General features: G+C 41.8%; 1 protein-coding gene across 8 annotated transcripts in view; it reads left to right on the forward strand.

The window, feature by feature from the left end:
* The window catches only part of huwe1 (HECT, UBA and WWE domain containing E3 ubiquitin protein ligase 1), a 46,633-nt gene that overhangs the window by 17,405 nt on the left and 16,267 nt on the right, over nucleotides 1-12,961 (forward strand). For 5 of the 8 annotated variants that reach the window (XM_079401090.1, XM_079401097.1, XM_079401096.1 and 2 more), the window contains 26 exons: nucleotides 893-1,045; nucleotides 1,178-1,305; nucleotides 1,536-1,617; nucleotides 1,735-1,911; nucleotides 2,050-2,203; nucleotides 2,455-2,852; nucleotides 2,940-3,135; nucleotides 3,239-3,406; nucleotides 4,566-4,714; nucleotides 5,174-5,240; nucleotides 5,374-5,597; nucleotides 5,807-6,018; nucleotides 6,137-6,319; nucleotides 6,485-6,657; nucleotides 6,753-6,892; nucleotides 6,989-7,064; nucleotides 7,150-7,248; nucleotides 7,494-7,621; nucleotides 7,726-7,885; nucleotides 8,058-8,286; nucleotides 8,530-8,708; nucleotides 8,781-8,870; nucleotides 8,978-9,138; nucleotides 9,891-9,936; nucleotides 10,683-11,033; nucleotides 11,258-11,468. In XM_079401090.1, coding sequence (XP_079257216.1) covers nucleotides 893-1,045; nucleotides 1,178-1,305; nucleotides 1,536-1,617; nucleotides 1,735-1,911; nucleotides 2,050-2,203; nucleotides 2,455-2,852; nucleotides 2,940-3,135; nucleotides 3,239-3,406; nucleotides 4,566-4,714; nucleotides 5,174-5,240; nucleotides 5,374-5,597; nucleotides 5,807-6,018; nucleotides 6,137-6,319; nucleotides 6,485-6,657; nucleotides 6,753-6,892; nucleotides 6,989-7,064; nucleotides 7,150-7,248; nucleotides 7,494-7,621; nucleotides 7,726-7,885; nucleotides 8,058-8,286; nucleotides 8,530-8,708; nucleotides 8,781-8,870; nucleotides 8,978-9,138; nucleotides 9,891-9,936; nucleotides 10,683-11,033; nucleotides 11,258-11,468 — 4,334 coding nt within the window. The remainder of the gene's footprint in view (nucleotides 1-892; nucleotides 1,046-1,177; nucleotides 1,306-1,535; nucleotides 1,618-1,734; nucleotides 1,912-2,049; nucleotides 2,204-2,454; nucleotides 2,853-2,939; nucleotides 3,136-3,238; nucleotides 3,407-4,565; nucleotides 4,715-5,173; nucleotides 5,241-5,373; nucleotides 5,598-5,806; nucleotides 6,019-6,136; nucleotides 6,320-6,484; nucleotides 6,658-6,752; nucleotides 6,893-6,988; nucleotides 7,065-7,149; nucleotides 7,249-7,493; nucleotides 7,622-7,725; nucleotides 7,886-8,057; nucleotides 8,287-8,529; nucleotides 8,709-8,780; nucleotides 8,871-8,977; nucleotides 9,139-9,890; nucleotides 9,937-10,682; nucleotides 11,034-11,257; nucleotides 11,469-12,961) is intronic. The other 3 variants (XM_079401095.1, XM_079401094.1, XM_079401093.1) reach the window with 3 other exon arrangements.

Raw genomic sequence — 12,961 nt, forward strand, 5'->3', positions numbered from 1 at the left:
TAAAGGAATAGTTCACCCAAAAATAAAAATTGTCTTCTCTCTGTTAATTCTGTCATGGTGGTATAAAAATAAAACACCATTTACTCACTCAAAAGTTGTTTTAAACCTGAATGATTTTCTTTCTTGTTCTGAACACAAAATATGTTTTGAAGAATGTGGGTAACCAAACAATTGCTGGTCCACAGTGAATTCCATAGTATTTTTTTTCCTACTGTCAAATTCAATGTGGACCAGCAACTGTGGGACAACGTGACAGTGAGTAAATAATGACAGAAATTAAATTTTAGGGTGATCTCTTTAATGACAGTCGGCTGCATGTTTAATAGGTCTACTGTCCCTTTAAGACCTACACGCATCAAATATACAGGCACGTATCCGTGTTTCTCTCAACTGCTTACTTTCATTTTAGACATAACCAATTGAGTCTATATGTAACCAACTGAGTCTATATGTTTTTACAGTATTAGCGCAAAAGATAACTTGGCTCAGTAATCAGGCGCTGTTTGACAGGCTTCAGCGCACGCGTTTGGGGTGTATGCAGCGGTCAGAAAAAGTGCACGTCAGACCAGTGCGCGAATGAAAGATTTAAAAGCACATGCAAATAATGTACTTTTGTGGTTGTGAATAAGTGCAGTGTCCTGTGAGAGTAACTCTACCGCTGAGTTAACACTGATGTGAATGTATGTGGCATTATACAATATATTGAGACTGAGGCGCCAGAACTGCAGCTGATAGAATGTGCACTGTAGCACAATAATACGATATTTATAATTAAAAGATATTAATTGGTTCCCATATCGCCCAACCCTGATCAATAACTATGATTTCTGGGTAGGTTTGAGGTAAAACCATGACCCTATTGTCATTTGTATGTTTGTGTTTGTTTCCAAAGGTGTGGGAGGCTGCCAATGTGTTGATAAAGGCTGCAGTGCCGCTAACAACCAGCGACACCAAGACAGTGTCTGAGTGGACGAGACAGATGGCAACCCTCCCCCAGGCCTCCAACCTGGCCACCCGCATCCTGCTGCTCACGCTGCTCTTTGAGGTACAAGGTCTTGCACAGTCGGCTGCACACATTATCACTGATTATTCATACACTGTCTTCTAAAAGAACTTATGGATCTGCATACACCCACTGTGCCGCTCTGATGGAAGCATGTCGTGCTATGTGCCGCAGGAGCTGAAACTCTCATGTGCTCGGGTGGTGGAGAGCAGTGGTGTCTTGACTGTGCTGATCAAGCTGTTGGAGGTGGTGCAGCCCTGTCTGCAAGCTGCTAAAGAGCAGAAGGACATCCAAACACCCAAGTGAGTCCCTGTCCTTCCCCTGTCTGCATGAGTGATCAGTTTGCACTCAGACATCAGCATTCCTAGAGAGCTCTGCTGACCCAAGCATGTTAAAAACGGAGAAGCAGAATTTGTTTATAGATGAATAATGTTATGTTTGGGACCTTTTGCAACACTTTACAGCATTTCTTATGTAATAAGAAATATAAACAATGTTTCCCATATGTTTTAAAAATTGTATTTGTTTGTAGATGGATCACCCCTGTTCTCCTGCTTATTGACTTCTATGAGAAAATGGCTGTTTCATCCAAACGAAGAGCTCAGATGAATAAGGTTGGTACCAGATGAAGTATAAATGCAGTCTGTTATAATCCTAAACTGTCAATATGTCAACAGTGAACAAGTTCTGTGTCTAACGAAAATGTTATGTTAACTTGATTCTTATCTTAGTACCTACAGCCCAATGGGAATAACTGGCGCTGGTTTGATGACCGTTCAGGCCGCTGGTGCAGCTACAGCGCGAGTAACAACAGCACCATTGACTCAGCCTGGAGAGCAGGAGAGACGAGCGTCCGCTTCACTGCAGGCCGTAGAAGATACACTGTCCAGTTCAACACCATGGTGCAGGTAACCGCTACGACCTGGGCAAAACACTTGTTTTGTGGATCAGATAGAAATAGAAATTTGATTTATTTATGCCAGTGGCCATACGGTACGAGTAGTAGATCTTTGTTCTTAGATTCTTTTGTATTTGTCTTTTTTCAGGTGAATGAGGAGACCGGGAACAGACGGCCGGTTATGTTGACGGTACAGCGGGTGCCACGGATGCCCAAGACCTCAAAATCCGGAAGTGTTACTGATACAGAGAGAGAAGAGAGTGAACAGCGAGCAAAGACTGAAGAGACACAGACTGACACAGGTGGAGAAACAGCAAGCCTATGAAGTTTAAACATTTTTTCATTGTGTGAGGGAGGAAAAAAGTTACTGAGTGCACCTTGTTTCTTCTTTTCACAGAGTTTTGGCTTTGGCTAAGAATGAAATTTAATACTATTTATGATTTAAACAAATAATTATTTTATATTCATTAGCATTTTGAATTTTTTTATTTTTATTTATTCAGTTGTATATTTTTTGAGTTTATTACATTTTTTTTCTTTTTGACTTTTTCAGATTCTGGTTCTGTGGCTGTAGAGATGGCACCACCGAAAGAAGAGTCAGAGAAGAAGGAATCAAGCACAGCAGCTCCCTCTACCCTTCAGGACCCCTCTGGTTCCAGCAGTATTGTTGTACAGGGGCTGACTGAGGACATGATTACCGTTTTGATCCGTGCCTGTGTCAGCATGATCAGCGTTCCCGTGGATCCGGACACTTTACATGCCACTTTGCGTCTCTGTCTGCGTCTCACGCGTACACACAATTATGCCATGATGTTTGCAGAGCTCAAGAGCACACGGATGATCCTGAACCTCACGCAGAGCTCGGGGTTCAACGGCTTCACCCCACTGGTCACTCTGCTCTTCCGTCACATCATAGAAGACCCAGCCACCCTGCGACACACTATGGAGAAGGTACACATTTAATAAAGCTGCGTTTTTATTACCTTAGATGTATTATCTAAAATAGTTTGTCTTTACTTGATCACTATCTTTTCTCAGGTGGTACGGTCTGCCGTCACCAGTGGTGCAGGAAGCACTACTTCAGGTGTGGTGTCAGGTAGTCTGGGCTCCAGGGAGATCAACTACATCCTACGTGTCCTCGGCCCAGCGGCCTGTCGCAACCCAGAGTGCTTTACGGAAACTGCCAAAAGCTGTATCCGAATTGCTCTCCCGGCCCCAAGAGGTGCTGGCACTGGTATGGTGGAAAACCTCCCAGAAATCCACCCAAAATTAATAAATCAGCATATAGTGTTGTTCTAAAGCCTAATAACCAATCACAATCTCTCTCTGTTAATCAGCCTCAGATGATGAGTTTGAGAACTTCAGAATTAAGGGTCCAAATGCTGTTCAGCTAGTGAAGACGACACCCCTGAAGCTGTCCCCACTGCCCTCCATACCAGAGACTATTAAAGAGGTCATCTATGACATGCTGAATGCCCTAGCAGCATATCACGCTCCAGAAGAGGGTAAGACAGAAAAATGAGAGCATGCGTTTTTTAGTTCATGGTCCAGATCTATGAAAGTGAAGTGACCCTTTGTCATCGCTCAAAAAAAAAAAAAAGAATAAATAAAAACCTATCCAGATAAATCGCGCCATCCGGATAGAGTGAATTGTGGTTGGATGAGAATATAAACCTATACCATTCCGACACCCTATTGGTTTGTACGCGATCCATCGCACCTGCACATGACACAAATCACGTCACACTCAAAAAAGATTATTTCTTAAAAGTTATTATTTCTCCACTACTGGCTCATTTATTGCCCTCACAGATTCCTGCAGCTAAGCTTGGATGTACATTTACATTCCAATAAAGGTTATTGATGACATGCCTCTGAAGTTTGACATTTTGCACCATTACAATACTTACAGGCAACTATGTCATCATATCTTCCGCTCCATGAAACACGTTAATGCTCAGTAGTACACGTATATGGTTTTTTAATGTATTTGCATTGTACTAAAAATGCGTTCATTTTCAGTGGGCACATATCCGGCTGAAACAGGTAGCCTAGTGCATCCCACATTTTTCAACATTAACATTTTAATATAACATTATAGTCATTATGGCCTTTAGAAAATTTTTTTTTTGAGGAGGTGGGGTAGTGCACAATAGGCCCCTTTTGTCCTTAATGGCATTTCTTTTCCCTTCCATTACTTTTACTTTTATACTTTAAGTAGTTTTGAAACCAGTACTTTTACAGTTTTACTTGAGTAAAAAACTTGAGTTGATACTTCAACTTCTACAGAAGTCTTTTTAAACCCTAGTATCTATACTTCTACTTGAGTAATGAGTGTGAATACTTTTGACACCACTGCCGTGAACGCACACCCGGAGCAGTGGGCAGCCATTTATGCTGCGGCGCCCAGGGAGCAGTTGGGGGTTCGGTGCCTTGCTCAAGGGCACCTCAGTCGTGGTATTGAGGGCGCTGTACATTCACTCGCTGTACATTCACTCCCCCCACCTACAATCCCTGCCGGCCTGAGACTCGAACCCGCAACCTTTGGATTACGAGTCCGACTCTCTAACCATTAGGCCACGACTTCCCTGTCGTCAAGCTGTCGTCTCTCATCAACATCCAGTTCTTTCAATGCTTGGGGTCCATTTGGGTTTGTTTGTGTAGCAGAGAGAGGAGAGGAGCGGGCAGCCGCAGTACCGGGAAGTCAAGACCTGTGTCAGATCCTGCAGGATGTCGGTGATGATGTCTACCAGCAGTACAGACTTACCAGACAAGGCAGTGATTTTGATTCACAGTCTGCCTTCCACATCAATGTAAGAGTTTTATGTGTTGTTTAGTATGTGTCAGATTTTTGTGCATTGCATCAATTATCAAAGAATGTCATGCTTAGCATTACTGTTGATAAATATGTATCCAGTTGGATTTTTTTAAAGCCATTTGTCAGATGAAAATTTAATGTTGGAAATCTGCTATATTAATGACATCAAATATATATAGAAATATATTTTTACTTTTCTGACTAATCAGACATGTTCTTTCTAGTGAACTAGTGGACAAAATTGTACATTGAAACAAGAAGATGGACTTGCTTGGCTTAGGGTAGCAAAAAAAAGCTTTTTATTTTTTGGTATGGAAAAGCACTACTCATGTGTAAATCTAGGTCAACTAGCTGCTGTGTGAAAAACACAAGTAGCCCCAAGTGTACGTGTACTATAATGGGCTCAGAAATGTTGGATTTGCATTAATAGTGGGTGTTAATTATACTCTATCAGACTCAGGTGTTTGCTGCAGATGGTGCTGTTGCAGAATCCTCTCAATCTGGAACTCCACAGGGAGAAGGTGTGAACCGCTATACAAACACACGCAGAGCTTAACCTTTTCTTTATACAAGAATCATATTTTTCTTACTTTCGCTGGTTTCTTGACTTGCCCTTGTAATTTTTTCCTGTCATTGCTCTTTCTCTGTCTCTAGCCTCTACGCCTGAGGAAATGCGTGAAGAGAAAAAGGAGCAGGAGGGAGAGAAGGGAGCTTCCTCAGAGGAGAGCCGAGCTGCCAAAGCTAAGGCCAGCAAACCCCTGATGCCTACTTCTACCATCCTGAGGCTGCTTGCAGAGCTGGTGCGCTCCTATGTTGGCATCGCCACTCTGATCACCTCTTACAACTACACAGCTGGCCAGTCAGAGCTCATTAAGGAGGCGAGTCACATCAGATGATATACAACCAAAGTGTTTCTAATCAAAAGTTTCGCTTTTCATGTCATATTGTTTTTAGAGAACTGAGCCTGTTTATGCAATATTGAGTTATAAGACATTGCGTGGCCATTATGTCAGTGTATTTCAAGTTTCTTTCATCTTAGCAAATCTCATTTGTCATGTGAAATAATTGTGATCCTATATATGTACAGGATTGCAGTGTGCTGGCATTTGTTTTGGACCACTTGCTCCCACATACCCAGAACTCCGAGGACAAGGACACCCCTGCCCTTGCGCGCCTTTTCCTGGCCAGCCTCGCTGCAGCTGGCACAGGTACTGATGCCCAGGCGGCCCTGGTCAACGAGGTCAAGGCTGCTTTGAGTCGAGCGTTGGGCATGGCAGAAGGCACAGAGAAACATGCCCGGTGGGTTGAACTGTCTAGTCTCTATACTAAAATTGACTTTTAAACAATTAAGACATCGCGAATGTGCTTAATTGGATATGAACAACTTGACTAAACTTTGACTTTTCTCTCTTTGCAGCTTGCAAGCAGTGATGTGTATCATCAGCACCATTATGGAGTCGTGTCCCTCCACCTCGAGCTTCTACAGCACAGCCACAGCCAAGACGCAGCACAACGGCATGAACAATATCATCCGACTCTTCTTAAAGAAAGGCCTTGTTAATGACCTTGCCCGTGTGCCTCATAGCCTTGATCTATCCAGGTATCACAATAATAATAATAATAACAACAAACATTTGATATATTAGTAGTATGTACATTTTCTTTATTTTGTTTAATGTTTTTTTTTTTTGAGATATTTTGCCTAATTGATTGTTAGGCAAATGTTAATTTATTTTATCTCATTGCTGTTCTTGGTTTCTTGCAGTCCTAATATGGCCAACACAGTAAATGCTGCTCTGAAGCCTTTGGAGACTTTGTCACGAATTGTGAATCAGCCTAGCAGTCTGTTTGGGGGTAAAGGGGGATCCAGCAAGAACAAGACCGAGCATGACACTGTTGGCACAGTCAGGGACAGCAACAGCAACACCCAAGATCAAGGTAATGCTCATATCATTGATCACGTTAACTCTCAGCAGATTATGGATACAGTGTTCTTACTGAGTGTTGTGATTTACATCTGATATTGTGTGCAGGGGAGGCAGGCGAGGCAGAACCAGCAGAGAATCGTGACCGTGGTCAAGCCACAGATGCCGAACTGATGGATGGAGAAACCGAGGGTGACACCGTGGTCATTGCTGGACAGCCTGAGGTGCTAAGCACTCAGGCCATGCAGGTTAGAAGCACAGCAGTTTGTGGAACTGTTCTCTGTTGATGAATATGAAAATCCTCCTCCAGCTGAACAATGTTTGTTATTCATGTATTCTTGTAGGTGGAGAATGAGTTGGTGGATTTGATCGATGAACTTTTAGAAAGAGATGCAGGAACTGTTAATAGCACCATCATCGGTAAGTGATTTATTTGGTTTCTGGCCAAATATGGAAGCGATACAGTGTTGGATTTGTGTTTTTGATTCAGTTTTATGTTAATTAGTGGGTCGCTCTGGAGAGGACGAGTCTCAAGAGGACGTGCTGATGGATGAAGCTCCTTCCAGTATGAGTCAGGCCTCAACTCTCCAAGCCAACAGAGAGGGTAGGATGTGGATCTCTTACATATTCACTCTTGGAACTTATGATGACACTGACCCATAAATGCTATAGCCTGCTCATTGCGCCTTATAGAAAGGTGGCCCATCCTCTGAATTTCATTGACTCCGTCTGAAACTTATGTTTCACATTTATATTATGTTATGTTTCACACTGGGAATTTTTCTTTATGCTCCTCAGATCTGTCTTGGGGAAGATCTTGTAGTCATTTTGTTCTCTTTACTGATTTAGACTCTATGAACATCCTTGAGCCAGAAGATGAGGAGCACACACAGGAGGAAGACTCCAGTGGCAGTAACGAGGATGAGGATAGTCAAGATGAGGAGGAAGAGGAGGAGGAAGAAGAGGAGGAGGATCAGGTAATAGTTATTTAAAAAGCAAAGCCATAACCATAACCACCCTAGAGAAGAGTGATCTCTACTTATTTTTTCTTCATTTTTCTCATTTTGTTATGTGTTCTCAGGATGATGAGGAGGGAGATGAGGATGATGATGATGAAGGTTCAGAAATGGAACTGGATGAAGATTTTCCTGATATCAATGCTGCTCCTCATATTCGTTTTGAGAGATTTGACCGAGACGATGACCTCATCATTGAGTTTGATAACATGTTCTCCACATCTGGTAAGAAATTAGTAGTTTAATAAACATCTTTCAGCTACTATACGTTTATTCCCTTTTTAGTCAAAGTAGTTTGAGTTAAACAGCCATAAGAATTTCTTTTTTTTTTTGTTTTTTTTGTTTTTTTTTTACCAAATGTGTCACGTCTATTCTATCTGTCTCTTGTGCACTTCAGCTGACATCCCTCCCTCACCAGGAAATATCCCCAGCTCCCACCCTCTGATGGTGCGTCACGCGGACCATGGCTCACTGACTCTGGGGGGATCAGGCACCAGCAACAGATTAGCTCAGGGCATGGGACGCAGCCAACGCTCTCTCCGCCAGCTCACGGCCAATACAGGCCACACGGTCCATGTACATTACCCTGGTAACCGGCAGCCCAACCCTCCTCTCATCTTGCAGAGGTGAGTCCTTTGAACTTTTGCCTTTGTTTTATTAAGATATGAAATGACATATTTTACAGCGGTGCAGAAATTTGCACATTTTATCTATAAAGTTGATTGTTCCTTTTTACTCCTTTAAAAATCATAGCTTTCATTGCTTTTCTTGGTTTCCTGTAGTTCCAACATGACAAACATCATAAATGAGACTGCAATTCTGTTTGTTGCCACTGCAGCTTCAAATTCCTTTTTTTGTATGTGTCTCAGATTATTGGGCCCCAGTGCTGCAGCTGATATCTTGCAGCTGTCAAGCTCTCTGCCTCTGCAGTCTCGTGGTCGTGCACGTTTGCTGGTGGGTAACGAGGACGTGCATATTATTGCCCGTTCGGACGATGAGCTACTGGATGACTTCTTCCATGAGCAGAGTAGCACTGGAGGACAAGCTGGTGAGTCTCCCACAGACAAGCTGCTTTAAAATTAACGGTTACAGATGCACCTGCTAAACCCTTTTTCTACAGGCACCCTTTCAAGCATTCCGACCGCCTTAACCAGATGGACGGATGAGTGTAAAGTTCTCGATGCTGAGAGCATGCATGACTGTGTTGCAGGTAAGACCATCTTAAAATGAATATATTACCATCTGTTGTTATGCACTGCAGGAAGAACTGCTAAACAAGTTTGTCTCTAATGTCAAGTCTTGTGCTTGGTCTCTCAGTGGTGAAGGTCCCCATACTGCAGCACTTGGAGAGCTTGCGTGATGAGGAGCTGGAGGAGCGCAGAGAGAAGAGGAGGAGACAGTTGGCGGAGGAAGAGGAGACAGCCAAACAGAATGAGAGTTCTGCAGCTGGAGAGGAGACCCGGGAACAGAGCCTACAGGTAAAAGAGAATGGAATTTAAATTGTAGTTTAGTTTACAGGCTGTATTGCAGACAGGTGCTTCTATTGTAGGCACTTAGTTGATTTATAATGGTAGCAATTGAGTTTTGGTGTTTTGGCTGTGTTTACAATTGCCAAGAAGTGTTGCTTGCCACATATATAATTTAGCTGATGTGCAGTTACACTTTTGAACATGGCTCATCCATACATACGCTACTGTACAAAATGTTTAGTAAGATTTTTTTGGTTTTTGAAGAGAAGTCCCTTACGCTCACCAAGGCTGCCTTTATTTGATCAAAAATACAGGAAAACAGTAATATTGTAAAATATTTTGTTTTCTATTTGAATATTTTAACATTGATTCCTTTGATTCCCACAGGACTTCTCAGAATTTTCTGCAGCCGTTACTCTAGTCTTTAATGTTACATGATCCTCCAGAAATCATTTTAGAATGCTCAAAGATTTGATTATTATCAGTGTTGAATAAAGTTAATTAATATTTGTGAATTTGTTTTTGTTTTTGTTTTTATGTAAAGCAGCTGTTACTATGCTAATGCAATTTTCATTTATGAATTTTTGATTTGCTGTGTAATGCGATAAAAATATTTACTTTACTGTGATTCATAAGATTGAATTCAATCAGTACTGATTTATGGCAGTACCATGGGTATTAGCCAGGACACAAGTCACATCCCTAATTGAATGTGAATTTCACAGTAAGGGTGGATGAATTGTTGCTTTTATTTCCCACAGGGCTCTGGGCTTGGAACAGTAAATGGAGCTGTAGAGAATGCTGCAGGTAAGCATTGCATGTTTGTATTTTTACAGAATTTAATGTTAATAGTGTTTTAGTGCATGTTTTTGTTATTTGCTCTTTAATTGAGCAGAAAAAAAGGCAAATCAAACAATGTTTTGTTTCTAAAATGTAAACATTTAATCACATATTTCATTGCGAAGAACCAGGGTTCTGGATGAGCTCTTCTGCAGGCTGTGGGATGAGGTAGTAGTTTGTATAGTTTTAGGATCACACCAGATCTGGGAGATAACTATACAGTCTACTGTCTTTCCCACGGTAACCGCTTCAACAGCTGGATGATCTTCCTGCCCATCTCCAACACAGCGGTAACGCTGCTAGGCAACAATCAATTGCTCAATCAATCGTTTCTAGGCAACTGCTCAATTATTTATAGGTTTACATCTACATGAATTGTATTCACCACATTACTATCAGTATGAGCACATCTACATTATTTTTGTATTTCTTTGCCTTTGGCTGTCAAAGTTTTGAATGTTGTTATCGTCTTTAGTTGAATGAGGCTACAGTGGCTGTGTTGTGGTGAGGTAGTAAGTTGTGTTGTTGTTGGGGATCAGTATAGTGTGGCCCTCGAAGGAGATAACTATACAATTTACTGCCTTCCTCACTGCAGACCCTCAGTCATATTCCCTGCCTTTTCATTACCTTCTACAACTGAGCTACTTTATCATGTTTATCTTAACTTTTCATGTCCGCAATACTCATTTCTTCTCATTCTGTTATCTGGTCAGAAGGAGAACAGGCCCAGAGTGGAGTGTCATCCTGCCTGGACCCTCCTCGTGCCTCTGAGGGTTTCCTCACAGCGCCCCCATCAGGAGAAGTCACCCCAACCACCCCTGCCCCACACGAGCAAGCCCTTGTGTCTTTGGAAACAGCCATCAGTCAGCAGGTGCACCAGCCAATCACTGAGCTGCTGCTGGCTGACTCAAATCCTGACTCTCACGGAGCCCTGGCAGGGGCGGGGCTCCCCCAGCTCTCAGCACCCGACAGGCCGAACTGTGAGGCAGAAGCATCTCAGATGGAGATGTCACCTGCACCCACTATTGGTGAGAGAGGAGGAGCATTGGATGCAGTCAGGGAAGGTAGATTAACTTTGAATCCTGTAAAATTTGATTTTCCGCACTTCTCCTTATTCTACTTAAAAATGCCACGGCTAAATGATCTGTGAAGAGGCTGAGCCTTTATCAAAATTGTTGTAAAATCCCACTGCATTCTACATGCAACTACTGCATGTACTTTCCCCTGCTTTTTGCATTGCGTATGTTGAATGTTGTATTTATTTTTTTCCCTGCTGTCTCTGTCTCAGCTTCTCTCAGTCCAGATATAGCTGAAAGTTCGGAGCCTGTGCCAGTGGGTGTGTCTCAGCTTGAGGGTTCACCTATGGATACGAGCAGTCCGGCCTCAGGAACGCAAGAAGAGGCAGCTACTAGCTCTGCTCCACCCAATCACATGTCTCAGGAACTGTCAGGAAGTGGTGACAGTGGCCTCACAGACAGGCAAACAGATGCAGAAACAGGGTGAGTATTTGGACTACAGTACTTCATAGATAAATAGATCGGTAGGGATCGGCTATTATTGCGTTTTTGTTTTATAATAAGTGTATTTATTATCTTCATTGCTTCTACTACTAATTATGTATTATAAGTTAATAAAATAATAATAATAGTATTGATAAAATATTACAAAAATTTTACTATTAGTAATAATTGTACAAAAATATTACGGTAAATCTAGAAAATAGTGGCTGGTATAATGCTGATATAATATTTAGAAATAAGATGTTTGCACAAAATTGGTTAAAATTCACAGAAAATATTTGAGAACAATACACATCTGTTGGCAAGGTAGTAGGATTTAGAGCTAACAAAATGCCTGAAGGTCTGTTTAGCCATTTATTGGCCGATGATGGTCTCAAATGGGTAAATATTGCTTAAAGGTGCCATAGAATGCATTGATACAGTATTTTAAATTGTTCTCTGATATCTACACAGAAGGAATGTGGCTTAGGTAAGGGCAAAAAATCTCCAGAAACGATTTTACATGTCCATTTACAACCCTAGGATTTCTCCCTAGAATGAAACGGTCTGTTATTGGCTTATTTGGCAGGGTCATGAATAATAATGAGCTCTGCTCTGATTGGCTGTTTCCCTTGCAGTTATATCATCGGGTAATTATACTGTATATAAAACGCGGGCATCAGGGAGCCGTTATTAATATGCGAGGCATTGAAACTGCTTTTGAACGATCCATCGATCCCGTTATAGTTTCACTTTCAAGAGACGCGATCACACAAACTATGTTTACATTATGGAGCAACAGTACTTACCACACATTTCACAAGATCAGATGCTTGTCAGTGGTGCTCAGGATCTGTAAGTCATTCGCCATCATCCTCATCTCTCCTTACTGAGAGTGAAATCTTATGTACTGTAACAGGCTACCGCTAGCAAGGAGCTAACCATGTCCCTTTAGTGGCTCGCGTTATTTGCTTTCTGTGCCTTTCTGAATACAGACACCAACCCATCCCTGCACTTCACACCCCCTGCACGGCCTGGAACATAAAATTTATTTTGTTATTTTCGCTGTTGTCCGCGCTTGTTTATTTACAATACCTGCAGAGCTTCTGATGGTTCGGCCGGCTTAGAACAAGGACGGGTTTATGCAAATGTTGGGGGCGTAGTGATCCCGACTGTTGCGTCACAGTCGGTGTTATGTTCTCATTCGCCTGTTTTTCAGTGGTCTTTTTTAATCACGAGATTTACATATGAAGGAGGAAACTATGGTGTTTGAGGCTCACTGTATGTCATTTCCATGTACAGAACTGTTATTATTTAAATATGCCAGGGTAAAGACAGTTTTTCATTTTATGGCACCTTTAAATTATCTACCAGTCACTGTTAGAATCTTTCTTCCATTTGCATTTAAAAGTAAATTTGCTCTTTAATTTTAGTAAACAAGGGACCACAATCTATCAATAAGAACAATATACTTGGTTTTGTATGACTATTGA

Source organism: Barbus barbus (assembly GCF_936440315.1).
Source record: "Barbus barbus genome assembly, chromosome: 40".
NCBI classification, from domain to species: domain Eukaryota; kingdom Metazoa; phylum Chordata; class Actinopteri; order Cypriniformes; family Cyprinidae; genus Barbus; species Barbus barbus.